Source organism: Hypanus sabinus, chromosome 32 (assembly GCF_030144855.1).
Source record: "Hypanus sabinus isolate sHypSab1 chromosome 32, sHypSab1.hap1, whole genome shotgun sequence".
NCBI lineage: Eukaryota > Metazoa > Chordata > Chondrichthyes > Myliobatiformes > Dasyatidae > Hypanus > Hypanus sabinus.
Window position 1 is genome coordinate 2,872,309 of NC_082737.1, and position 27,266 is coordinate 2,899,574.

The 27,266-nt window shown below is 51.7% G+C and overlaps 1 protein-coding gene across 2 annotated transcripts; it reads left to right on the forward strand.

Annotated features, from left to right (window-relative positions):
* Nucleotides 1–26,833, forward strand: gapdh (glyceraldehyde-3-phosphate dehydrogenase). 2 transcript variants are annotated; one of them, XM_059955535.1, is made up of 12 exons: nucleotides 1–57; nucleotides 5,859–5,919; nucleotides 17,982–18,081; nucleotides 18,271–18,377; nucleotides 18,960–19,050; nucleotides 20,494–20,609; nucleotides 21,881–21,962; nucleotides 22,355–22,506; nucleotides 23,114–23,192; nucleotides 23,453–23,536; nucleotides 25,227–25,324; nucleotides 26,561–26,833. In XM_059955535.1, exons 2-12 carry the CDS (start codon nucleotides 5,897–5,899, stop codon nucleotides 26,634–26,636), a joined length of 1,008 nt encoding a protein of 335 aa, XP_059811518.1. In that variant the 5' UTR covers nucleotides 1–57; nucleotides 5,859–5,896; the 3' UTR covers nucleotides 26,637–26,833. The 2 variants fall into 2 exon arrangements, with proteins under 2 accessions (XP_059811518.1, XP_059811517.1); XM_059955534.1 differs by lacking the exon at nucleotides 1–57 and adding an exon at nucleotides 5,117–5,240.
* Nucleotides 26,834–27,266: the final 433 nt, after the last annotated feature.

Below are 27,266 nucleotides of genomic sequence, written 5' to 3' on the forward strand. Positions count from 1 at the left end.
CGGAAGAGGATTCGACTTGGGTAACAGCCGGAGACCCAGCGGGGGTGGGGAGATAGCGTAGGTATGGGGAGTGGGGGAGAGGAGGGAGGGAGGGAGGGGATGAGGGGAGGGAGAACCATAGGACAGTACAGGCCCTTCAGCCCTCCATGTTGTGCCGACCCGTATATCTTTTAAAAAAGTACTAAACCCACACTACCCCATAACCCTCCATTTTTCTTTCATCCATGTGCCTGTCCAAGAGGCTCTTAAATACCCCTAAAGTTCTAGCCTCCACCATCATTGCTGGCAAGTCATTCTAGGCACTCAATCCTCTGTAAAAAATTTACCCCTGATGTCACCCCTAAACTTCCCTCCCTTAATTTTATACATATGCCCTCTGGTGTTTGCTATTGGTGCCCTGGGAAACAGGTACTGACTATCCACCCTATCTATGCCTCTCATAATCTTGTAGACCTCTATCAAGTCCCCTCCAATTTTTCTATGCTCCAAAGAGAAAAGTCCCAGCTGTGCTAACCTTGCTTCATATGACTTGTTCTCCAATCCAGGCAACATCCTGGTAAATCTCCTCTGCAACCTCTCCATAGCTTCCACATCCTTCCTATAATGAGGAAACCAGAACTGAACACAAAAAAAATGCAGTCTCACCAGAGATTTGTAGAGTTGCAACATGACCTTTCTACTCTTGAACTCAATCCCCCTGTTAATGAAGCCGAGCATCTCATAGGCCTTCTTAACTACCCTATCAACCTGTGCAGTGACCTTGAGGGATGTATGGATTTGAACCCCAAGGTCCCTTTGTTAATTCACACTCTTAAGTAATTGACCATTAATCCTGTACTCAGTCTTCTGGTTAGTCCTTACAAAATGCATCACCTCACACTTATCTGGATTGAACTCCATCTGCCATTTTTCTGCCCAACTCTGCAGCCTGTCTATATCCTCTTGTAACCTTCGACCACCTACAGCTGCATCCACAACTCCTCCAATCTTCGTGTCATCCGCAAACTTATTCACCCATCCTTCCGCCTCTGCATCCAGGTTATTTATAAAAATCACAAATAGCAGGTGTCCCAGGACAGATCTCTGCGGCACTCCACTAGTCACCGACCTCCAGGCAGAATACTTTCCTTCCACAAATACCCTCTGCTTTCTTCCGTTAAGCCATTTTTTAAATCCAAACAGCCATGGTTCCACTTATCCCATGCCACATGACTTTCTGGATGAGTCTCTCATGAGGGGCCTTGTCAAATGCTTTGCTAACGTCCATGTAGACCACATACACTGCCCTACCGTAATCAGTTTCTTTTGTTACCTTTTCAAAAAACTCAATCAGGCTTGTGAGGTATGATCTTCCCTTCACAAAGTCACGTTGACTATCCATGAGTAGACTGTACTTCTCCAAATGCTCGTAGATCCTATCCAGTAGTATACCACTGACATAAGACTCACCGGTCTATAGTTCCCAGGTTTCTCACTATTATGTTTTTTAAACAAGGTAACTACATTTGCCATTCTCTAGTCCTCCGGCACTTCCCCTGCAGCCAAAGAGGATTCAAAGATGATAGCTAATTCTCCTGCGATCTCTTCTCTCGATTCCCACAACAACCTGAGGTGTATCATATCCGGCCCTGGGGATTTATCAATCTTAATGTTTTTAAGAACTACTTCTTCCTTAATCTCCACATTGTCCAGCACACAGGCCTGCTCTACTTCGACCTCATCCTGATCAAGATCCTTTTCACTTGAGAATACTGAAGCAAAGTATTCATTTAGGACCTCCCCAACCTCCTCCACCTCCAGACTCATGTTGCCCTCTTTAACCTTTAGCCTTCATTCTCATCCTCCTCCTATTCTTCACAAATGCATAGAACGCCTTGGGGTTCTCTTTAATCCTACATGCCAAGGCTTTCTCATGCCCCCTTTGAAGTCTCCTAAGTCCTTAGCTCCTTTCTGGCTACCCTATATTACACATAAGTGCCTCCTACTTCCTGCTTCTTATATCTAACATATGCTTCCTTTTTCCTCTTGACGAGTTGCCTCACGTGTTTCATCAGCCATGGTTCCCTTTTCCTACCATTTTTTCCTTGCCTCAGTGGGACAAACCTATCCTGAACCCAGCTCAAGTGGTGCCTAAACTTCTCCTACACGGATGTTCCCCTTTGAACATCCGTTTCCAATGTACTCTCGCTAGTTCCTGCGAAGCTGGTCCCTTCAAAGTTAGCCTTTCCCCAGTTAAGCACTTTACCATTTCATCCGATTTTATCCCTTTCCATAGCTATTTTTAAGCTAATGGAGTTGTGGTCACTCTCACCAAAATGCTCCCCAACCAAGAGGTCTGTCACCTGACCAGGTTCATTACCCAGAACTAGATCCAATATGGCCTCTCCTCTTGTCGGCCGGTCCACATACTGTGTCAGGAATCCTTCTTAAACACACCTGACAAATTCAGCCCCATCTATCCCCCTTGAACTCAGGAGGTGCTGGTCAATATGAGGGAAGTTGAAATCACCCATAACTACTACCCTGTCTTTCGTGCACCATTCTAAAATCTGCCTACTTATCTGCTCCTCAGTGTCCCGAGGGCTATTTGGGGGCCTCTAGACTACTCCCAGCACAGATTGATCCCTTCCTATTTCTGACTTCCACCCAGACCGTCTCCGTAGACACTCCCTCTGCAGCATCCTCCCTTTCTATAGCTGTGATACTATCCCTGACCAGCAATGCCACTCCCCCCCTTTTCTACCTCCCACCCTATTCCTTTTAAAACACCTGAACCCCGGGCCCTTCATCATCCAATCCTGCCCTTCCTCCAACCAAGCTTCAGTAATGGCCACAACATTGTAATTCCATGTACTAATCCATGCTCTAAGTTCATCCTCCTTGTTCCTAATACTCCTAGCATTGAAATAGGCACATTTCAACCCCTTTAACTGGCTACAATTATGTTCTGTTCCCTGTCTATCCTTCCTCATCAACTCAGAACTCTCAGCATCATGCCCTTGTCCTTCTACCTTAATCTCTGCACTCACATTCTGATTCCCATACCCTGCCACACTAGTTTAAACCCTCCCCAACAGCTCTATCAAACCTGCCCACCAGGATATTGGTCCCCCTGGGATTCAAATGCAACCCGTCCTTTTTGTACAGTTCACACCTGCCCTAAAAAGGTCCCAAAGATCCAGAAATCTGACTCCCTGCCCCCTGCTCCAATCCCTCAGCCACGCATTTATCCTCCACCTCATTCTATTCCTATTCTCACTGTCGCGTGGCACAGGCAGTAATCCCGAGATTACTACCTTTGAGGTCCGCTTTTCAACTTCCTTCCTAACTCCCTGGAGTCTTCTTTCAGGACCTCTTCTCTATTCCTACCTATGTCATTGGTGCCAATATGTACCATGACCTCTGGCTGTTCTCCCTCCCACTGGAGGATATCTTGGACATGATCAGAAACATTCTGGACCCTGGCACCTGGGAGGCAAACTACCATCCGAGTTTCTTTCCTGCATCCACAGAATTGCCTGTCTGAACCCCTAACTATAGAGTCACCTATCACTATTGCCTTCCTCTTCCTTTCCCTACCCTTCTGAGTCAGAGGGCTAGACTCATGTGTCAGAGGCACGGCCACTGTCGCTTCCCCCAGGTAGGCTGTCCCATCCCCCCCAACAGTACTCAAACAGGAGTGCTTATTGTCAAGGGGTACAGCCACAGGGGTACTCTCTAGAACCTGACTCTTTCCCGTTTCCTGATCTGACTGTGACCCATTTCTCTGTTCCCTGTGGCCCTGCCTGTAACTCCTCTCTATCACCTCCACACTCTCCCTGACCAGTTCCCTAACACAGTCCGTTAGGAGTTGCATCTTGATGCACCGGGTGCAGATGCGCTCGTCTGGGACATCGGGAGACTCCAGGACCTCCCACATCTGACACCGACCACTGAAAACCGGCCTCGCACACATACTACCTCCTTTTGCAATCAACAACTGCCTCACCTCATCCAGTTATCGCCGAAGCCCTTTCACTCTGCTGCCCACTGAATATGGCTGCCTTTTCTAAAAACTGTTTGCGCTCAAGGAGAGGGGGGAGATGAGGGGGAGGGATGTGAGAGGAGGGGGAGGGGAGGAAGGGGAGGAATATGAGAGGAATGGGAGTGAGAGGTGAGGGAGGGGAGGGAGAGGAATGGGAGAGGGGAGGAAAGGGAAGGAGGGGAGGGTGGGGAATGGGGAGGAGGGTGAGGGTGGGAGCTCCCTGCTGGAACTGGGGCAGTTAGCTGGCTGTGGGAGGTGACTATGGAGCGGGGAATCCACCGCCAGCCGACAGACGGGCCCGAGCTGGTCCAGGGCAGGGCGGGGATGGGAGGAAGGAACGGTTGGGCTGGTCGGTGCAGCGAGTGCGGCTGGGTGTGTGATGCTGTTTTGGAAACACGGATTTTGTTCCAGGGCGGAGTCCAGACCCTTAGTCACAGGAGCCGGCACTGTACCCCGGGGGGGAGGGACTGCAGAAACGGAATACTCCGCAGGGTGTGTCAGGGGCAATGGAGAGAGGGAGGCTGAATGATAAATCCCGACAGACCCCACACTGCTTCCTCTGTAACCCCAACAACCCTCTTTGTCACTGTGACCCCCTGCAACCCCATTTCTGTAATTCCTCCGGCCTCTTTACCCCTCCCTGGCTCTGTTATCCCCTCTGGTCCCAACATCCAGCCCGTTTCTAATCTCTCTAGCTCCTACACCCCACCCCATCTTGACCCGTCCAGCTCTTGGCCCTCTCTACAAACCCCCCACCCCGTCTGCGAGCTCCTTCACCCCTCCCACCTCTGAAATCCTTTTTACATACACCCTCCCCGTCTCTGTAATCCTTCTGGTCTCTGCACGCCTCCCGCGCCTGTGTCTTTAAGCCTTTAACCCCCTCTTGGCCCCACGGTCTTCAGCTTCTTTGACTCCCGCCCCCGTGCCCCCACCACCCCAGCGGTTGATCTCCTCTCCGGCTCCCGGACAGGCTCTGCTTCTGCCGCCCCTCAAACTCCCTTCCCACCCACCCAGCAGCGCACGGGACTGCCTCTTTAAGCCGTGCCCTTGGACTGTGAGTTTGCCCTTGGGTGTCAGGTTACAGCCGCCGGTGACGGGATAGGGAGGGGAGGAGAGGAAGCTTTCTATAAAGGCCCGTAGTCCTGCCCAGCTCCCGGCATCACTCGCTGGCGATCAAGGCAGAGAGCGATCCTCCCGTGGTCAACAGTCCCCGAAGGTAGAGGGGAACTCGTAAAGCCCAATCCAAGGGAGAGGCGGGTGTGGAGGAGTCAGGGAGAAACGATTAGGGCAGAGGAGGAGGAGCCGAGGAAAAACGATTGAAGGGCCCCAAAAGAGATTGGGGAAAAGAGAAATGCAATGGGAAGTCGGCGAGAGGGAGGTGGAGGATGAAATTAGGTGAAATAGAGTGAGGGAGGGATTAGAGGCAAGAAGGGCAAGGGTGAGAGGGGAGGGGAAAGTGATATGGGAGGAGGGGCGGTCAAGGCGCCGGAGGAATCTATCCCCTCGTTTCTCTCAGCGTGATGCACCCGTCTGTCCCTCATGATGTTTTTTGGCCTGACCTGGACGATGAGCCGGGTCTGTCCCGGGTGTCTGATAAGCTATCATGTGCCAGGTCACTCCCCGCGCCCTGTGGGGGCTCTCCCGGGTGTGTGTTTGTGAGTCGGGTCGGGCCTGCCCCGGGAGTGTTAAGTCACTGCCCGCTTTGTGAGCCAGGCCTGCCCCGGGACCGTGTGACGCGGGGAGCAGGGGCGGCGCTCTGTGATGCCACCGACCGTATAAAGGTGGTCGGGCCGGACGGAGCCGCTCTCACACGCTTTCGCTCTTGCCTTCGCAGCACCAAACGTACGGCACATCACCCCTAACAGAGGCAACATGGTGAAGATCGGCATCAACGGGTGAGTGAGGGGGGACAACAGGGAAAGCCGGAGGGGTTTCCGGGACGAGAAAGGACGCACACACCGCTGCTTTCGGGCGGGCCCCGGCGTGTATAGAGCCGGCGCCCTTCAATAGCCTCTTCTCTACCTCTTTTTATCATGCCCGTTTTCTATATCTCTCTCTCTTCCCCCCCCCCCCCCCATTTCTTCCTTTCTCTCTGTACCCCGTCTGTCTCGCAATTTCACCCCGGACGGATGTGCGAGCTGCAGGGAAGGCATTGCTTCCTGCTCAGGGACGGTTAACTCCTAGTGTTCCGGGTCCGGGTGCTGGAGGGTTAGTTTCCACAGGATCCGAGGACTGGGGGGAATACCTCCCTAACCCATCCGCTAACTCATCCCTCACTCCGTAGTCCCAGGGGGCGGGGAGCGTGACATCGGCCTGATTCATCCTTCTGCTCGGAGGAGACGTGCGAGACGTGACGGACGGTCGCTCTTCAGTCAAGTGGGGAGTGTACGTGCTGGCTGTCACGGAGCGCTGGCAGACGGGGCGGGGGCGAAGGGGGTCGGGTCTGCCCTGCCCCGGTGGGGGGGGTCGAAGGTTCCTGTTACCTTCAGAGTCCGGTCCGCCCCTTCACGGGTGGCAGAGGGGGGGGGGAGGAGTGGAAAAGAGGAGGGGTTAAAAGAGGGAAGAAGGGAATGGGGAGTTGGAGGAAAGAGAATTGGGGAGTGAAGGAGGGGGAAGTGAGTTTCCGGGAGGAGAGGGAGAGGGTAGCGGGTCAAGTGCCGTGGGTGGGGGCGGCGACTGCTGCTTGGGGGCTTAGGGAGACGAGCTTTCTCAGACGTACAGGATCTCTTCAGTTTCTGGGTTGGATGCGGGATTATTCCCAGAGGAGGGACAGACATTTGAAACCAAAAGATGCTTGAGCCACGCATCTCCAAGATTTGTTTTACATCAGGAGGTGAGGGGTCTAAAACGAGAACCTGCATTAAGTGTGCACACGGAGAAAAAGCGTGGGGAAGAGAAAATTTGTTTGCGTGTAGTTGGGGTGAAATGGAGCCGGCATTGCTATGGCTGAGGGAGAAACTTTGGGGCTGGGATGACTAATCCCGGGCGTACCCGGACTCTGGGCAGGTGTCGCTGGGGTGGTGTTCACAGAGGGAACCCCTGCCGAGCGAGTCGCTTCCTTTAAAGGCCATCCCTGCTGGGAGCTGGGCTCAGAGGGCAGGGGGGCAGTCCTGGTGTACCACCCAGACGCTGCCAGGCAGGGGCGCTGTAGCTGCCTCTCCCTGCTCTCTGGGAGCAGAACACACTCTCGGCTAAAGAGAAATCGCAGTGTAGGTGAAGGATGGTGAGGTCTGGAGTCCATCTCAGTGTGGGGTAATATAATTGAGCCACCTTTGTTTGCATCTCACATCCCCACTGGTGCTCCTGCAGTGTTCAGTCCCGATGAAGGGCCTTGTCTGGAAAAGCCGACTGCTCATTTATTTCCATAGATTTTGTCTGGCTTGCCAGGTTCCTCCAGCATTTTGTGTGTGTTGCTTTGGACTCCCAGCGCCTGCATTGAGCTTTTCATCTGTGCCTCGCTGAGTGCTCTGGTCACTGAAAACCTACAGCACAATACAGGCCCTTCGGCCCAAAAAGTTGTGCCAACCATGTCCCTACCTTAGAAATTAGAGGGTTTATCTATAGCCCTTTATTTTACTAAGCTCCGTACCTATTTAAAAGCCTCTTAAAAGACCCTATCGTATCCGTCTCCACCACCGTTGCTGGCAGCCCATTCCATGCACTCACCACTCTGAGTCAAAAAAACCTGACATCTCCTCTTACCTACTCCCCAGCACCTTAAACCTGTGTCCTCTTGTGGCAACCATTTCAGCCTGGGTAAAAAGCACCTGACTATTCACACAATCAAAGCTTCTCACCATCTTATACACCTCTATCAGGTCACCTTTCATCCTCTGTCGCTCCGAGGAGAAAAGGCCGAGTTCACCCAACCTATTCTCATAAGGCATGTTCCCCAATCCAGGTAACATCCTTGTAAATCTCCTCTGCACCCTTTCTATGGCTTCCACATCCTTCCTGTAGTGAGGCAACCAGAACTGAGCACAGTTTTCCAAGTGGGGTCTGACCAGGGTCCTTCATAGCTGCAACATTACCTCTCGGCTCTTAAATTCAGTTCCACAATTGATGAAACCATTACACCATATGCCTTCTTAACCACAGTGTCAGTCTACACAGCTGCTTTGAGTCTACGCAACCTGCGCAGTTGCTTTGAGTGTCCTATGGACTCAGACCCCAAGATCCCTCTGATCCTCCACACTACCCAGAGTCTTACCATTAATACTATATTCTGCCATCATATTTGACCTACCAAAATGACCCACTTCACACTTGGTTGAACTCCATCTGCCACTTCTCAGCCCAGTTTTGCATCCTATCAATGTCTGGCTGTAACCTCTGACAGCTCTCCACACTACCCACAACACCTCCAACCTTTATCATCAGCAAACTGACCCATCCCTCCACTTCGTCATGCAGGTCATTTATAAAACTCATTAAGAACAGATCCCTGAGGCACTCCACTGGTGACTGACCTCCATGCAGAATATGACCCGTCTACAACCACTCTTTGCCTTCCATGGGAAAGCCAGTTCTGGATCCACAAAGCAATGTCCCCTTGGATCCCATGCCTCCTTACTTTCTCAATAAGCTTTGCAATGGGGTACCTTATCAAATGCCTTACTGAAATCCATATACACTACACCTACTGCTCTTCCTTCATCAATGTGTTTAGTCACATCCTCAAGAAATTCAATCAGGCTCGTAAGGCACAACCTGCCTTTGATAAAGCCATGCTGACTATTCCCAATCATATTATACCTCTCCAAATGTTCATAAATCCTGCCTCTCATGAACTTCTTCATCAACTTACCAACCACTGAGGTAAGACTCACTGGTCTATAATTTCCTGGGCTATCTCTACTCCCTTTCTTGAATAAGGGAACAACATTTGCAACCCTGCAATTCTCTGGAACCGCTCCCATCCCCATTGATGATGCAAAAATCATCGCCAGAGGCTTGGAGTACTACTCCACAGTAGCCTGGAGTACATCTCATCCGGTCCCGGCAACTTATCTCACTTGATGCTTTCCAAAAGCTCCAGCACATCCTCTTCCCTAATATCTACATGCTCAAGCTTTTCAGTCCGTTGCAAGTCACCACTACAATCACCAGATCCTTTTCCATTGTGGATACTGAAGTATTCATTAAGTACCTCTGCTGTTTCCTCCGGTTCCATACACACTTTCCCACTGTCACGCTTGATAGGTTCTGTTCTTTCGTGTCTTATCCTCCTGCTCTTCAAGTACTTGTAGAATGCCTTGGAGTTTTCCTTAATCCTGCCTGCCAAGGCCTTCTCATGGCCCCTTTTTATTCTCTTAATTTCCTTCTTAAGCTCCTTCGTGTTAGCCTTGTAATCTTCTAGATCTCTAACATTACCTAGCTCTCTGAACCTTTTATAAGCTTTTTTCTTGACTAAATTTATTACAGCCTTTGTACACCACGGTTCCTGCACCTTACCATATCTTCCTTGTCTCATTGGAACGAACCTATACAGAACTCCACACAAATATCCCCTGACTACTTGCCAAATTTCTTCCACACTTTTCCCTGAGAACATCTGTTTCCAATTTAAGCCTCCAATTTCCTGATAGCCTCATAATTCCCCTTACTCCAATTGAACACTTTTCTAACTTGTCTGTTCCTATCTCTCTCCAATGCTATTGTAAAGGAGACAGATTATGATCACTATCTCCAAAATGCTGTCCCACTGAGAGATCTGACACCTGCCCAAGTTCTTTTCCCAATTTCAAATCAAGTACAGTCTCTCCTCTTGTAGGCCTATCTACATATTGTATCAAGAAACCTTCCTGAACACACCTAAGAAACTCCACCTCATCTAAACCCTTTGCGCTAGGAAGATGCTAATCGATATTTGGGATATTAAAATCACGCCAACTCTGTTATCATTTCACCTTTCCAGGATCTTTTTCCGTATCTGCTCCTGGATATCCCTGTTACTATGCGGCCTAGTTATTGACTCTTTCCTGTTCGTAACCTCCACCCACAGAGACTCCGTAGCCAATTCCTCCATGGCATCCACCTTTTCTGCAGCCATGACATTCTCTCTGATCAACAGTGCCACGCCCCACCTCTTTTGCCTCCCTCCCAGTCCTTTCTGAAACATCGAAAGCCTGGCACTTGAAGTAACTATTCCTGTCCCTGAGCCATGCAAGTCTCTGTAATGGCCTCAACATCATATCTCCAAGCACTGATCCACACTCTAAGCTCATCCGCTTTGTTTACACGCTCCTTGCGTTAAAATAGAGACATCCCAAACCTTCCCTAAAAACAATCCCATGGGATGGCGGAGTGAGTTCCTGGCCAGGATCCCTCTTCCTCTCTTTGAAGTACTTGCCTTCTGTCGGCAATGGGTTCGCAAAGTGTGCGTGCAAGATGCTGGAGGAAACGCAGAAAACCGACAGCACAGTACAGGCCTTTTGGCCCACAAAGCTGTGCCAAACATGTCCTTACCTGAGAAATTACGTGGGGTTACCCATAGCCCTAAGCTCCATGTACCTGAACTCGGCGGGCCAGGCAGCATCCATGGAAGAGAGGACAGTCGATGTCTCAGCCAAGATCCTTCATGAGGACTGGAGAGGGAAAAGTGATGAGGAGTAGATGCAATAGGTGGGTGGGTGTAGGGGAGAGAGAAACACAAGTGATAGGTGAAACCGGGAGGGAGAGGATGAAGTAGAGAGCTGGGAAGTTGATCGTTCATTTGATCCAGTCTGACCCCAGCATGATGCCCTATCCAAACTCATCCCTGCTGCCCACAAATTGCTGGAGGAACTCAGCAGGTCAGGCAGCATCCGTGGAGAAGAGCGAACGGTCGACATTTCAGGCCGAGGCTCACTGGCAGGGATTTCCAGCATCTACAGATCTTTCTCCCCATTGCCTGCTGTTGGGCCTGTGATCTGGAACCAGGAGGAGTACGAGCACAGCCACAGGCCCTTCAGCCCACACTGAACTACCTCAGTTAGCGAACAGATGCCTGACTTGATCCCCCTGCGTGCCCAACCCTCCCATTCCTTGCTCGTTCATAGTCAATGCAAATTTCTTTTCATTTCAATTTTTTTTTATTGATTTAAAAGAATGATAAATACAAGTCAGAAGTTATCTCAAATACATATTTCAATAATAGTACAAAGAAAGGAATATAAACTGAAAATCATATATAGTATTAAACTAGTATAAAGAGAAAAAAAGAACCACATCTCTTAACAATTCATAGGAAAAAAAGACTCCATTTCTGTTATTGGAGAGAAAAAAAACACTAACCTAAAACCAAAAAAAGAGAACTGGGCAGTCCATTTTAAGTATACAGTTTTTTTTAAAAAAAGGAAAAATCCTTCTGGTCACATTTTATTCAATATTTTCATATGATCTAATTCTTTTTACTATTTCAGTTAAGCGAAGAAGTAGTTAACTGAAATAGTAAAAAGAATTAGATCATATGAAAATATTGAATAAAATGTCGCCAAGTTTGCTCAAATTTAAAAGATGTATCAAATGTCCAACTCCTAATTTTCTCCAAACTTAAACGCGACATAATGGAGGAGATGCAGATGAACACAGTAGGTGGATTGGGGTCCTTCCAATACAATAGAATAGCTCTCCTACCCGATAAAATTGAGAAAGCTATCATGAATTTCTTGTCAAAGTCCACATCTGTCACTCTTTGCAGCCCTGTGGGCACACTCAGTAAATCCACGTTAGAATAATCAACTGGGCGTTCCACCAGTGTGCAAAGCACCACAAACTGTGCAAATGCAAAAAGAAGGAATAAATAATAATAATAAATGTCGAGACGAAGAGTCCTTGAATGTGAGTGCGCAGGTCGTGGTCCCGTGCCTGGTGTTGTGAGTCCTGAGCCACCCTCGTGGTGTCAGCAGTGAGATGAGGGCGGTTTTGGGGTCCCTGTTGATGGACGCAGCTTTCCTGCGACAGCATTGTGGGCCAAAGGGCCTGTATTGTGCTGTAGGTTTTCTATGTTCTGTGGTGGAGGAGGGGCTTTACCTGCAAGGGAATTGGTGTTTCCTTACCAGGCTGTGATGCAGCCGGTGAATATACTCTCCACCGCATTCCTGTGTAAGTTTATTGGAGTATTAGTTGTTGTGCAGAGTCTTCACAAACAGCAACTAGAGGCGCTGCCTGTCTTTGTAATTCCACTTCTGTGCCGGGCCCTGAACAGTTCCTCTGAAATGTCAGCACCAAGGGATTTAAAGTTGCTGACTCTCCGATTTCCCCCGATGAGGACTGGCTCATGGAAGACCCCTCCTGGGGTCGATAATCAGCTCCTTGCTCTTGCTGACAACGAGCGAGAGGTTGTTGTTGTGGCACCACTCGGCCAGATTTTCTGAGTCCGCTCTGAGAGTCTGTGCTATGTCTGCCTCTGGGACCACCCCTGCAAGCAAACACTCTGTGTAAGGTTAACTTGCAGGTTGAGTGGGGTCAATGTCAGCATTCATTTCAAGAGGTCTGGAATACCAGGGCAGGGATGTGATGCTCAGCTTTATAAGGCATTGGTGAAGTCTCACCTTTACTGAGGAAAGATGTCCTGACATTGGAGAGGGTCCAGAGGAGGTTGGCAAGGATGATGCCAGGAATTCCAGGGTTATGGCCTGTACTCGCTGGAATTCAGTGATGAGGGGGATCTCACTGAAACCTTTCAAGCATTGAAAGGACTGGACAATAGCTGTGGGAAGGATGCTGGGAGAGTCTCGAACAAGAGGCACAGCCTCAGCATACAGAGGAATCCATTTAAAACAGTAATTTCTTTGGCCAGAGCTTGGTGAACAGGCAGCTGTGGGGGGCCAAGTCGTTGGGTGTATTTAGGGCAGAGATTGATGGGTTCTTGACTGGACACAGCATCAGTTATGGGGAGTGGGGCTGAGGAGAGGGATGGTGGAATGGTGGCACAGACTCGATGGGCCAAATGGCCTAATTCTGTCCCTATGTCTTGTGTCATTTAAAAAAAACTTCCCGTGCACTTCTTTGAACTTGATCCCCCTCCCCCCACCACCTTATGTCCTCTGGTATTTTCCATTTCATCCCGCCCAGGTGGAGCAACTGATACTAGCTGTCTAAGCCTCATCCTTTCCGTGTACTTGTCAGAACAGTGTTGTAATTGTACCTGCCTCTCTGGCAACTCGCTCGATACCCACCACCCTCTGTGTGCAAAAAAAAATGTTGCCCTTCAGCTCCCTTTTTAAATCTTTCCCCTTAAACCCATGCCCGTGGGATTTCTGAGATGCCCAACCCTTGTGGGGAAAAGATTGGCCATGTATCCACACCCCTGCTGATTTTGTAAACCCCTGTAAAGTCACTCCAGCCTCGACCTTCAAACAAGAACTTTGCATTGTTCTGCGATTTAAAGATTAACTTTTGTATGTCACACGTGCATCATTGCAACATCGAAGCACACGTCCATCATTGGCGATCAGCGAGGAATGCGCTGGGCGGTCGGTCCACAATTGTGGCCACTCACCTTGACCTGGAACGTGGGAGCTGCGCAGTCACGCACAGCGCCTGCGCTCCAAACCGAGGCACTCACTGCCCCGTTCCTCAGCCTCCCTTGTGGTCCAGTGCATCTGTCACAGGGAGGCCAACTCCTGTACTCTGCCCCGACCGGCCGAGTGCTGCCTCCCACCTCGGGCTGTCTGTAGGTGAGCTTTGCAGGGGGCCATAATCCCACAAAACTCTCCAGGGTTCTTCCCTGCTTTAATTTCCCAAATTACAAGACCTTGCACTTTATTTATGCAGCGACACACTGGGGTAACAGACCCAAGGACTTTAAACCCTTTGAGTGTTGACAGGCCTAGGCAGAGTTGATGTGGTGGGGGGAGTCCAGGACAAGAGGGCATACTCACGTGGGAATTTTTTTGGAACGTGGGAGGAAGGTCACGGGGAGAACGTAGCCGCCTCTTTACAGGAGGTGCTGGAGATGAAGCAACTTCTCTGGTGGTGTAATAGGGTCCTAACCACCCTCGGCCCACTCTCCCAGCGGGTTGAGATCCAGTTGGAACCGCAGGCGGTGCAGTACCACCAATTCTGCTGTCGCCTGCAAGCATGCTGGCCCAAATTGTTTTAATGTGGATAGCAAACAGCAGTGGTCTCGGCCCCAACCCCTGTGGCACTCCACTGCTCAGGGGAGAATTGAATTGAGTTTATTACTTGGACCCTTCATATACATGAGTAGAAGTCTTTACGTTACGTCTCTGTCTGAATGTGATAGTAATTTGCAAATAAACAGGACAGTCAATATAACATAGAAATACAGTTGTCTCAGTGTGAATTAATCAGTCTGATAGCCTGGTGGAAGAAGCTGTCCCAGAGCCTGTTGGTCCTGGCTTTTATGCTGCGGTACCGTTTCCCAAATGGTAGGGGCTGGAACAGTTTGTGGTTGGGGTGACTCGGGTCCCCAGTGATCCTTTGTACCCTTTTTACGCACCCGTTGTAAATGACGGGCATCCCAGTCTGAAGAGAGAAAAACAGCCCTCCATTGCCACCCTCTGCCTCCCGAGAGGGTTGTGTGTGCATTTGGCTCGTTCAGCCTGGATCCCATTCGACCTAGCCTACTGGATGTCTGCAGTCCTGCCTCGGTCACCTCTTCAATGACTCTCTCCCTCCCTCCATGCACCAACCCATCCAGAGGCAGTCCTGCCTCGCTCACCTCTTCAATGACTCTCTCCCTCCCTCCATGCACCAACCCATCCAGAGGCAGTCCTGCCTCGCTCACCTCTTCAATGACTCTCTCTCTCCCTCCATGCACCAACCCATCCAGAGGCAGTCCTGCCTCGCTCACCTCTTCAATGACTCTCTCCCTCCCTCCATGCACCAACCCATCCAGTCCTGCCGAGTTCCTCCAGCATTTCTGTGCCTGTCGCTAATGAGTTCTCCCCTTTCCAAGCACCAGTGTCTCTGAATCTCCTCCTGTAACTGCCCGGGCTCTGCGTTTTGAATAAAGTCTGCATGTTGGCCGAGGACATCCTCGGAAGGCGGTGCCTCTCATTACCACCACCAGGGAGCCTGACGGCGCACACTCAGCGATTCAGGAACAGTTTCTTCCCCTCTGCCCTCCGATTTCTAAATGGACATTGAACACTATTTTACTCTACTTTGCGTATGTTAGTTATTTTTTGTTTGTTTTACTGTCTGGGCAAAGTCCTCCCAGAGTTCCGTCCTTATTGCTTGTGCACAACGACTGAAACTATTCGGATACAACACGGTCTGTTAAGAGCCTCTTTGATAGATACATGTGTAACCCCCTGGGTCGCCTCGGGCTCGCTCAGCTCGTTCTCGTCTAGGGGGAGCAGCCTTCGGCCCCGCCAAACTGGGTAATCAGCTGGTGTGGATGCTGTGTGATGTCCCCGCCTCGCCCAAAAACAGACAGTACACCATATGCGATTAAATGAGTACAATTTATAAAGGTTACTATAACTAAGTGATTAATAACGATACAGTATATATGAAGAGAAAATTAAAGAAAAGGCGCCAAACTTATCAAAGTCCAAACCACTTCGTGCACAACCGTTGGAGCTCAATTACTGAAGTCTTCTGGCCACCATTCGATCCCCTCCAAACTCCTCGACTCGCAGCTCAGGACCCTCCGAACTCCTCGACTCTCCAAACAGCTCAGGACCCTCCGAGTGGTCAACCAAGCACGTCTAGCTTCATCCCCCCCCCCCCACCGGAGAATCTCCCGGCCTCGGACCCCCCTTTGGGGTCCGATCCTCGCCCAGCTTAGAGCATTGCGTCCTCTCTCTCGACCCCTCGCGCCGATCTGCCCAAAAGCCCGTCAACAAAAGCTTACAGACTCAGAAGAAAGAACATTAATCCCCATTTGGTTTACAAAGGAATACCATTCTCGTTATCAGTAAATTAGCATTCCTGCTAGTTAACAAAAGGAAACCCTTTCCCAACAGTAACAAAGAAAAAAAAGAAACTCCCTTTACACTTGGAGCTCGGTGAATAGAGGGCTGTGTGCTAGGGAAACTCTTGGCAGTCTGTAGTTCCCGTGGGGAAAGGACACTGATTCACACAAGGCGTTACAGTGACATGGGAGTGGTAAGGGTCTACAGAGAGTGACATGGGAGTGGTAAGGGTCTACAGAGTGACATGGGAGTGGTAAGGGTCTACAGAGTGACATGGGAGTGGTAAGGGTCTACAGAGAGTGACATGGGAGTGGTAAGGGTCTACAGAGAGTGACATGGGAGTGGTAAGGGTCTACAGAGAGTGACATGGGAGTGGTAAGGGTCTACAGAGAGTGACATGGGAGTGGTAAGGGTCTACAGAGAGTGACATGGGAGTGGTAAGGGTCTACAGAGTGCCATGGGAGTGGTAAGGGTCTACAGAGTGACATGGGAGTGGTAAGGGTCTACAGGGAGTGGTAAGGGTCTACAGAGTGACATGGGAGTGGAAAGGGTCTACAGAGAGTGACATGGGATTGGTAAGGGTCTACAGAGAGTGACATGGGAGTGGAAAGGGTCTACAGAGTGACATGGGAGTGGTAAAGGTCTACAGAGAGTGACATGGGAGTGGTAAGGGTCTACAGAGTGACATGGGAGTGGTAAGGGTCTACAGAGTGACATGGGAGTGGTAAGGGTCTACAGAGTGACATGGGAGTGGTAAGGGTCTACAGAGAGTGACATGGGAGTGGTAAGGGTCTACAGAGTGACATGGGAGTGGTAAGGGTCTACAGAGTGACATGGGAGTGGTAAGGGTCTACAGAGTGACATGGGAGTGGTAAGGGTCTACAGAGAGTGACATGGGAGTGGTAAGGGTCTACAGAGAGTGACATGGGAGTGGTAAGGGTCTACAGAGAGTGACATGGGAGTGGTAAGGGTCTACAGAGAGTGACATGGGAGTGGTAAGGGTCTACAGAGAGTGACATGGGATTGGTAAGGGTCTACAGAGAGTGACATGGGATTGGTAAGGGTTTACAGAGTGACATGGGAGTGGTAAGGGTCTACAGAGAGTGACATGGGATTGGTAAGGGTCTACAGAGAGTGACATGGGATTGGTAAGGGTCTACAGAGAGTGACATGGGAGTGGTAAGGGTCTACAGAGAGTGACATGGGAGTGGTAAGGGTCTACAGAGAGTGACATGGGAGTGGTAAGGGTCTACAGAGAGTGACATGGGATTGGTAAGGGTCTACAGAGAGTGACATGGGAGTGGTAAGGGTCTACAGAGAGTGACATGGGAGTGGTAAGGGTCTACAGAGAGTGACATGGGAGTGGTAAGGGTCTACAGAGAGTGACATGGGAGTGGTAAGGGTCTACAGAGAGTGACATGGGAGTGGTAAGGGTCTACAGAGAGTGACATGGGAGTGGTAAGGGTCTACAGAGAGTGACATGGGAGTGGTAAGGGTCTACAGAGAGTGACATGGGAGTGGTAAGGGTCTACAGAGAGTGACATGGGAGTGGTAAGGGTCTACAGAGAGTGACATGGGAGTGGTAAGGGTCTACAGAGAGTGACATGGGATTGGTAAGGGTCTACAGAGAGTGACATGGGATTGGTAAGGGTCTACAGAGAGTGACATGGGAGTGGTAAGGGTCTACAGAGAGTGACATGGGAGTGGTAAGGGTCTACAGAGAGTGACATGGGAGTGGTAAGGGTCTACAGAGAGTGACATGGGATTGGTAAGGGTCTACAGAGTGACATGGGAGTGGTAAGGGTCTACAGAGAGTGACATGGGAGTGGTAAGGGTCTACAGAGAGTGACATGGGAGTGGTAAGGGTCTACAGAGAGTGACATGGGAGTGGTAAGGGTCTACAGAGAGTGACATGGGAGTGGTAAGGGTCTACAGAGAGGAAGGAGTGGGTGGCTTAGTGGGCTCACTTTGGGGCTTGGCGTGTGGGCTGCCTTTCGGTGGGGGGGGGGAGGCCATAGCCGGCTGGGGCTTCCGAAAAGTTTCCTTTTTCTCTCTGTGTGACCGAGCCGCTCCCTCTGCCCCGGCAGGTTTGGCCGTATCGGGCGCCTGGTCACCCGGGCCGCTGTGGCGAACCCCAAGGTGGAGGTCGTGGCTATCAACGATCCCTTCATCGACCTCAGCTACATGGTGAGTGCAGCTCTCCCTCACCCCATCAAACCATCTGCATCTGCCCTCACTCTCCTCCCCTCCCCTCCCTCTCCCTCACTCTCATGGTCCTTCTCTCTCTGCCTGACGGAGAAGCGGTCAGGAGACGCTGCCCTCGCTCTGATCTAACCAGTTTCTCTCTCTCTGCAACCTCTTTCTCCCACCCCCCAGGAATACATGTTCAAGTACGACTCCACCCATGGGCGATTCAAGGGCACAGTCGGTGTGGAGGGCGGGAAGCTGGTCATCAATGGCAAAGCTATCACCGTCTTCCAGGAGTGAGTCCGGCAGAGGGGCTGGGGCAGTGGGTTGCTACGCTGAGGTGGCGAGGGTCTTGTATCATGACTGTGTGGTGGGGGGAGGGTAGGAATGGGTTTATGGGTGTGGGATGCTGGGTTGACCCTGTGACCCTGGGGGATAGGTGTTGGCTTGACCTCAGGATCTGGGACATGGTTGTGGGGTGCAGGTTTGACCTCCAGTCCCTGGGGATGGGTTCTGGGCTGACCTCGGGATCCCTGAGATATCATCGATGGATGGCTAGGTTGACCAGGTCCACCTGTAACTGGATTTTGAGGGCCAGGACGGGTTTGGAACAGGGCTGGTTGACCTTGGGACAACAGTGGTGGATTTCAGGGGCCAATGTGTCCCTCAGGACCCATAATGTGGGTTACGTTGTCCTCATGACTCCCTACCCCCCAGGACAGCAGGGGAGGTGTTTTGACCTCGGGACCCCTGTGACAGCTTCCAAGACAGTTAAGGGAAAGTGGAATTGGCAGCTGATTTAACAACCCCCGCCCCCCCCCCCCCCCCCCACCGCTATAGACAGTCACAAACTCTCCTTCTTCCCCCACCCCATCCAGACGGGACCCTTCCCACATCAAGTGGGGTGATGCTGGGGTCGACTATGTCGTGGAGTCCACGGGAGTTTTCACCACCACTGAGAAGGCTTCGGTGAGTACGGGTCGTCGCAGATCGGTGGAGGGGGGGGGGGGAGAGAGGGGGTCTGGGGCCATGAGTGACCTGTTATCATTTGCCGAGAGATGGTGGGGAGAACTTTGCTTGCCACCCGGAGAGCCTGTTCCCGAGGTCAGGACGTGGAGGCGGGAACGGGGTGTCATTGTAACAGAGTTAAGGGGGACACAAAGTGCCAAGTGAAGGGCAGGTGGAACGCGAGCAAGGTCGACATTAGCTGGTGGACTTTAGCGAAGGTCTTTGTACAAATTCCTCCACAAGAGGCCAGGTTGCTTGCTGTCAGGATTGAGTGGTCAGTCAGGTTCAACGTTGGCTTGGCAGGAGGAGGTAGGGAGCAGTCGTAGACAGTTGCACCCCTGACCAGTAATCTGCTGCAGGGATCGATAGATTCTGTCATCAACAGTCTGGCTGGTAACGTGGTAAAACACTCATTTATCTCAATCATGAAGGGCAAATGGAATGACGTATTCAGCATAATTTATTTCAAGGGGAATGGAATATAAAAGCAAGGAGATATGCTGAGCCTTTTCAAGTCACCAGGCAGGCCACAGTTGGAGTACTGCCAACAGTTCTGGGCCCCATATCTCAGACAGGATGTGTTGTTATTGGAGAGAGTCTGGAGGATGTTCACAGGGATGGTTCCGGGAATGAAAGGGTTAACAGCGTTTGGCAGCTTGGGGCCGGAGTACTCACTGGAATTTAGAAGAATGCGGCGGGTGGGGGGATCTCATTGAAACCAACTGAAAAGACTGGAGAGGACGTTTACTATGATGGGCATATCCAGGACTATGAACGTAAACATAATGAAACATGACATAATCGTCAGCTATTCTAATGATTTTGCCGGCTGGTGGCACAGTGGCATCAGCGCCAGACTTCGGAGCAAAGGCTCCCGAGTTCGAATCCAGCCGGCTCCCTTGCACGCTTTCCATCCATGCTCGGTCGCGCGTCGAGCTAGCAACTCAGCCTCGTAAAAACAAGAAAGCCTGTTAAAATAAAAATACCGTCCTGACGGCGTTCTGATGACTCCACTCGGAGATGAGGGTTCTTCTCTTTATTCTAATCATTTGTAGATTAAAATGATTTTTTTTTAACTATAAGTTAAACACAAACTGACTGATGTTGGTTAGGCCTCATTCACAGGCTGGGGTGTTGGGGGAGGCTGGTGGAACCTGGAAGAATGGAAAGGGGGTGGCGGAGGTTTCTGCTGTAACCTCATGCCCCCTGCTTCCTCACTCTGGACCTGGAGGGGTGGGGGAGGGTTGTTCTATTGCTGATGGAGGTGGGGAGGGCTGAGAACTGTTAAGGAGATTGCTCCCTGTGTGTGTTAGCTGAGGCAGGAGGGGACTGCGGGAAGTGGGATTTGGCCAGAGGTCCTTGGCTCAATGTGACCCCCCCCTCTCTCTCTCTCTCCCCCCCCAGGCTCATCTGAAGGGAGGAGCCAAGCGGGTGATCATTTCAGCCCCCAGCGCTGATGCCCCCATGTTCGTGGTGGGGGTGAATCACGATAAATATGACAAGAGCATGACTATCGTCAGGTGAGACAATCCCCCCCACACCAAGCCCTCCACCCGTCTCACTTCCCACTCTTCCTGCCAGTCACAGGGGGAGCTGCCGGCTTTCTTCTCACAATCCCACCATCACCCCCACACACTCTCCGCCCACGGAGCTGTCCTGGGAAACACTTTCAGAGTCCAGGACTGCCCCCACTGCATCCCCAGTCCCAGGAACTTCAACCTCTGAGCACATCACCCCAAACCCCTTCCCCATCTCAGGATGTGTCCTCACCCTCCAAATTCAGCAACTACACATCCCACACAACCCCCCCACCCCCCCCCGCCCCATCATTTCAGTATCCTCCCCCCACCAACGAGCCTCTCCAGGATCAGCAGCCCATACCAATCAACGAAGCTCAGATCTCATCCTGGGACCCTCCGAGAGACACACACAACCTATCCTGCGATCCCAGCCCTCACAAACACAGCCATGGAACATTACAGCACAGAAACAGGCCTTTTGGCCCTTCTTGGCTGTGCTGAACCATCTTTCTGCCAAGTCCCACTGACCTGCACCTGGACCATATCCCTCCAAACCCCTCTCATCCATATACCTGTCTAAGTTTTTCTTAAATGTTAAAAGTAAACCCGCATTCACCACATCATCTGGCAGCTCATTCCACACTCCCACCACTCTCTGCATGAAGAAGCCCCCCCCCCCCATGTTCCCTTTAAACTTTTCCCCCTTTACCCTTAACCCATGGCCTCTTTTTTTTCTCCCCTGGCCTCAGTGGAAAAAGCCTGCTTGTATTCACTCTATCTATACCCGTCATAATTTTATACACCTCTATCAAAACACTCCTCATTCTCCTACGCTCCAGGGAATAAAATCCTAACCTATTCAACCTTTCTCTGAAACTCCGTTTCTCAAGTCCCGGCAACATCCTTGTAAACATCTCATCACAGTACTCCTCTCTCCAAACGATGGGACCCTCCCCATACCTGGAACAGCCTCCTTCATCCAGCAAGCCCTTCTCCATCCCAGGATTACCCCAATCCCACACTTTTATTTACGGAGCTCACCTGGGAGCCCCCTCACTGCCCCCCCCCCCCAGGTCATCAAGACTCCCCATCCAAGCAAATCCACACACTGTCCCTGAGACCCACAAATGCCCTTCCCTCCCTCTTCATCTACCCCTCCGACTCCTACCCACTTCTGTCCCCCACCCTATCGCTATCCTTCGCTGTCCCTGTCCTGTGACCACCAGAGTCCTTGACCCACTGACCATACCTCCCTCTCTCTCTCCCTCCAGCAATGCCTCCTGTACCACCAACTGCCTGGCACCCCTGGCGAAGGTCATCAACGACAAGTTCGGCATTGTCGAGGGGCTGATGGTGAGTCGGCTCCTGTGGTGTGCGCGCCCACGTCTCAGACGCTCGTCTCCCAGGACCCTCGTGCAGACCTGCGCCTGTATATAACTCCCCGTCCCGCGCAGTGCTCCGCATTTCTCCCCCACTCAAACTCGACCCGTCCTGTAACCGTCTGTTTGTCCCCCTGCTCAAACCCCTGCCTATCCTGTGTAACGGTCCACCGTGCACTGTGACGGTCCGCATTCCAGCCCTCCGTGTCTTATAACCGTTTGCCACCATGCAGGCCACAGTCGAGTGCACATAAATACCTGCCCATCCTGCGTTTACGGTCCCCGTTTCTCCCCCCTGCAGACGACAGTACCGCGCGCATACACGCCTCCCCTCCATGTAACGGCCGCTGTTTCTCCCCCCTGCAGACGACAGTCCACGCCTACACGGCCACACAGAAGACGGTGGATGGGCCGTCAGGGAAGTTGTGGCGGGACGGTCGCGGTGCTCACCAGAACATCATCCCGGCCTCCACTGGCGCCGCCAAGGCCGTGGGCAAGGTCATCCCGGAGCTGAACGGGTGGGTCACTGGTTTGGGTGAGGGGGTGGTCAGGAGATAGCACCCAGCCTGACGGGAGGGGTCTGAGCTCAACTCAGCAAGTGGGGTTACAGGTCGTTGTGATATTCATTGCCAGGGGTCAGAGGTTGGGGGCGGTCCCTCCGAGGTCAGGGGGTAGATGGGTTGGTCACCGCTGGGGTGTGGGGGTCTTCCCAGAGATTGGTGAGTGGGTAGCAGGGTCGTGGCAGGGCCAACAAGTGGTCACCGATGTCGGGGGTAGGAGTTCACCTTGGACCAATAATCAGGGTCAACGTTCATCAGGATGTTGGGGGGGGGTGGGGTGGAATTTGCATCAGGGTGAAGGGCAGGGTCAAATGTCAAGTGCTGCCCTCAGGGTGTGGGGTTAAAGGGCACTCCTCTCTACCTCCCTCTCCCACTCCATCCATTGCTACCCCTCTGCTATTCCTCTCTCCTTCCTTCCTGCCTCCCTCCCTCCCCTCTCTTTAGGCTGGGAGTTTTTGCTGGTCTGGGGAAGTGTCCGTGGGTTTCTGGAGAGGTGTTGGGACAGGGAGGGCCTTTCCTCACTTATCTGTCTGTCTAACTCTTGCACCTCTCCCTCCTCTGGCAGCAAGCTGACCGGAATGGCATTCCGTGTACCCACACCCAATGTCTCCGTGGTCGACCTCACCTGCCGTATCGAGAAGGGCGTAAGTTTTTGGGATGGGTTGCCGGGATTTGTGTGTGTGGGGAGGAGGGTAGGGTTGGGTGGAGTGTCTGGGGTCAATGGTGCTCCAACTGCATCTTCATCGTTATCTGTCCAGAGGCCGGTGGTTATCGCCTGGCTCCTGGCCTGTGCTGTGTTCATCTGGGGAGTACAAATTGGTGGGCGTGTAGTCATGCCTGTGGGGGGTTCAGGGTGTTTAACGGTGGGTGTTGGATTGTGATGACCCACAATCTCTCTCCTCAGGCCACGTACGACGAGATTAAGAAGGCAGTGAAGGCGGCCTCCGAAGGGCCAATGAAGGGAATTCTGGGATACACAGAGGACCAGGTCAGTGCACTTGGTGCAGAGAGATGGGAGTGAGAGGGGGTTGCTGGCCCTCGGGTGTGGGAAGCTTGTTTGGGGCCACGCCTCGGGGAGGGATGTGTGGGGAGACTGTGAATGAACCACAGCAAGTGCCTGTGGGTCAGACACCTGCAGCTTTATGGTGTCTGGTTCTGGGAGGGACTGGTGAACTGTCACAGACTTGAGGGCTGCCTGGGATTGGGGTTGGCTGTGTAGACTCCCAACAGCAAGAGGAGGTCTGTGGTTAGATCACTGGAGGTGGGGGAACTGTACGTTGGGATGGGACTGGGCTTACAATATAGACCAGGGGCTCCCGGGCCCCTACCCTGAACCGAGGGGTCAGTGGACCTCCGGTTGGGACCCTGTGGTGTAGACTCTTTCACCTGTGCCAACCTTTTAATCTCTACTCCAATCACAAATCTGCAGATGCCAAAATCTGGGCAACACACAGAGAAAATGCTGGAGGAACTCTGCAGGCCTGGAGGCAGCGTCTGTGGAAAAGAGTCAACAGTCAACGTTTCATGCCAAGACCCTCCAGGTCCTGCGGAAGTGCTTCGGCAAGTCCAGAAACGTCGACTGTGGCCTGCTGAGCTCCTCCAGCATTTTGTGTGTGTGTGTGAACCTCAACTCTTGTGGTCAATCTGACCCACAAAGCCATCCATTTTCATCTACCCATCTTAAAAGTATCTTCAGTGTCTCTAGTGGATCCGCTAACATTCCACACACTGCAAGTTTTAAACAAAACTTGGCTCTGACATTCCTCCAATCATCTTTAAAACTGCCCTCTCATTTTGGACATTGCCACTGGGGAAAAGTGTCCAGTCCCACTATCGAAGGATCAGATGCTTCCCCGGCATACCTGATGGGGACAAAATAAATACCTTTCATGGGCTTCCAGCCGGGTGTGGGTATCAATTATAGCCGTCTCCTTCGGGGAGTTGGTCATCGAAGTGTCAGGTATAATCGATATCTATAGCTGGCTGAGGAGAGTTCGTTCACCTCTATCAAAGTCCCATTTCATCCTTTCTTGCTCATGAACGAAAATCCCTGGCTCGCTCAGTCTATCTCTAAGACTTGTTCTCTGATCCTGCTAAATCTCCGCCGCTGTAATATCACTGTTTTCCGGTCATGTCCCCCCTCCACTCTCGTCAGCCGGTCCGCAAGAATATTGTCAATATTAACCTGGTCTGCAGTGCAGAAAAGGTTGGTGACCCCTGCCATGTGCCTTGTCGGCCACCATGTCAACGTGCGTCTGCTTCGAGGGCGTGCAAGATCCCTCTGTTCCTCTGCACTGCAGGCAATTCACCCTCATGACGTGTGTCACCTCACACTGGGCAGCCTGTTGTAAGCGGTGACAACTTTCCACCATCTCCAGACTTTGTGTCATCTGTAAAGGGTTGATGTATGGGGGTTGGGGAGAAGAGTGGTCATGCCTGGAATTGGGATGGAGTGGAGCTGAGGGGAATGGAATGACGGCGCCGCATCGTGGGCGGGGGTGGTGGGGCCAAAGATCCCCAGAAATGAGGGTGGTAGGGGGTGAGACTCGGGCCATGATAGTGTCTCTGGCCTGGCTCCCAGCATCGAATGGTCAACCAGGGGGAGGGGTGGTGCCCAGCGGGGTTTGGGGAGGGGTAGGGGTCGCGAGCCAGCACACTCACTGCGCTTCTGTCTCCAGATGGTCTCCACCGACTTCAACGGTGACACCCACTCCTCCATCTTCGACGCCGGGGCGGGCATCGCCCTGAGCAACAACTTTGTCAAGCTGGTTTCCTGGTGAGTGTCTCCGGGGCAGGGCGGGCAGGTGCACCCTGACTGGTACTCGGGATTGAGTGGGTTTTAGAGAATTTGGGGGAGCTGAGGACTATGAGGGACTGGCCAGCAAGGGGCGCAGGGCAGTCGGGGATGGGAAGGGACAGGTGTTTTTAGTTGACCTCCAGGGCATTGAGTGCGGGATTTGGGACAGGACGGTGAGGCTGCACTTGGGGCATCCCTGGTCAACCCCTTTCAGGAAGGATGAGGTTAAGCTAGAAAGAGGAGGGTTATGGAGTTGTTGCCAGGACTGGAGCACCCAAATTGCAGGGATGATAGCCAGGCTAGGCCCTTGTTCCTGGGAGTGTAGCGGAGACTCGGATGAGGTCAATGGATGGTAACAGTCCTTGCCCCAGGGTGGGGTCTGGGACTAGGGAAAGATTTAAAAAGAGACTTGGGGGTGGGGGGGGGGGCAATGCTTTCCAGTCTGAAGGCCATGGAGACAGAGGAAGAGGTTGTGAGTAGCATATTTTAATTAAAGGAGCATTTGGAACGATACGTGCATCAGCGGGGGCTTGGAGGTGCAGTACTGTGCAAAAGTCTTGAGCGCATGTCAAAAACAAAAATTCTGCAAGGCTAAGATGCTTCCAAAAATGCAATGAAAAGTTTACTAAATATGAAATTTACTCTAAAGGGCAGGAAACAGTAAAAAATTCTGCAAGGCGAGGTTGCTTTCAAAAGATAAAGCACAAGATTTCTAAACATCAAGAAAACGACGATCAAGAAACAGTTTTTAAAAAATCTGTAAAGCGAAGATGCTTTGAAAAATGCAATGAAAAGTTTACTAAATATAAAAAATATTACCATAAAGCAGGAAACAGTTTTTTTTAAAAAAAAGTGAAGATCAATATTTTAGAAAATATTTTGACGTGGCAATTGGCCAGTAGACTAATCCAAGCATCTTGGCCACAGCCCTTCCGCAGACTGTGGCTGTCTCGCTTGCTTCTGCCTCGATGGTGTTGAGGTCATTCCATCCAAAGCAGTAGTTTTTTTTAAAAAAAAAAGGTCTAGGGTGTCCAAGACTTTAGCACGGTACTGTGTGTGTGGACTGAGCATAGGATATTGAGTCAGTATAGACTGGATGGGCTGAAGGGCCTGTTTTACTGCCACTTAACTCTTGCTGTGATGGGGTGGGCGTTGTTGAGGGTGGGTGTGAAGGGGTCCAAATGAACAATCACCCTTCCTTCCTTCCTTCCCCAGGTACGACAATGAGTTCGCCTACAGCAACCGTGTCATTGACCTCGCTGTCCACATTGCGTCCAAGGATGGAAAGTGAAGTGGCTGCTGGGAGTGCAGACTGCTCAGTTTACACACTGGCCCACCTCCACCCTCGTTCCTTGTCCCACCAGCCTCCTTCCTCCCCTCCTGCAGACAGGCGCACACACAGAAGACGGTTGGTTTACCTTCCCACCCACCCACCCTCCATCTCCCAGTGGAAACAAGAAGACCCCAATTAAAAACTGTTGAATCCTATCTGCTGCCTGTTCTTGTTCGGAAGGAGGGAGGACTTCTGGGGGTTGGAAGGCGAGATGGGAAGGGGGTCTGGGAGGGGTAGCGGAGCTTGGGAATGGATGGGAGAGGGGTGTAATCTCGAGCACCAGTGGGGAAGGGGGTACGATGAGTCAGAGTGGGATGGGAGTTCAAGGTGGGAAGGGGCCGGGGATGTGGCAAACAGGACTGGGACAGAGTGCCCGGCTGGGAGCCGAGCTCTGGGCTGCTCCGTGGTGATGGCCTCGAGAGGTGTGGATATCAACTTCTCTGATTTCTGGTAGTTTGTTCCCCCCTCCCCATCCCAGCTACCCCTCTCAGCAGCCGCCTGTCACCCTCCCTCGCTTTGTCCGTGATGCAGGGTCATGAGTGTTTCTGCCTCAGCCCATTGCTCTGGCCCTGCAGAACTGGTGTCCTC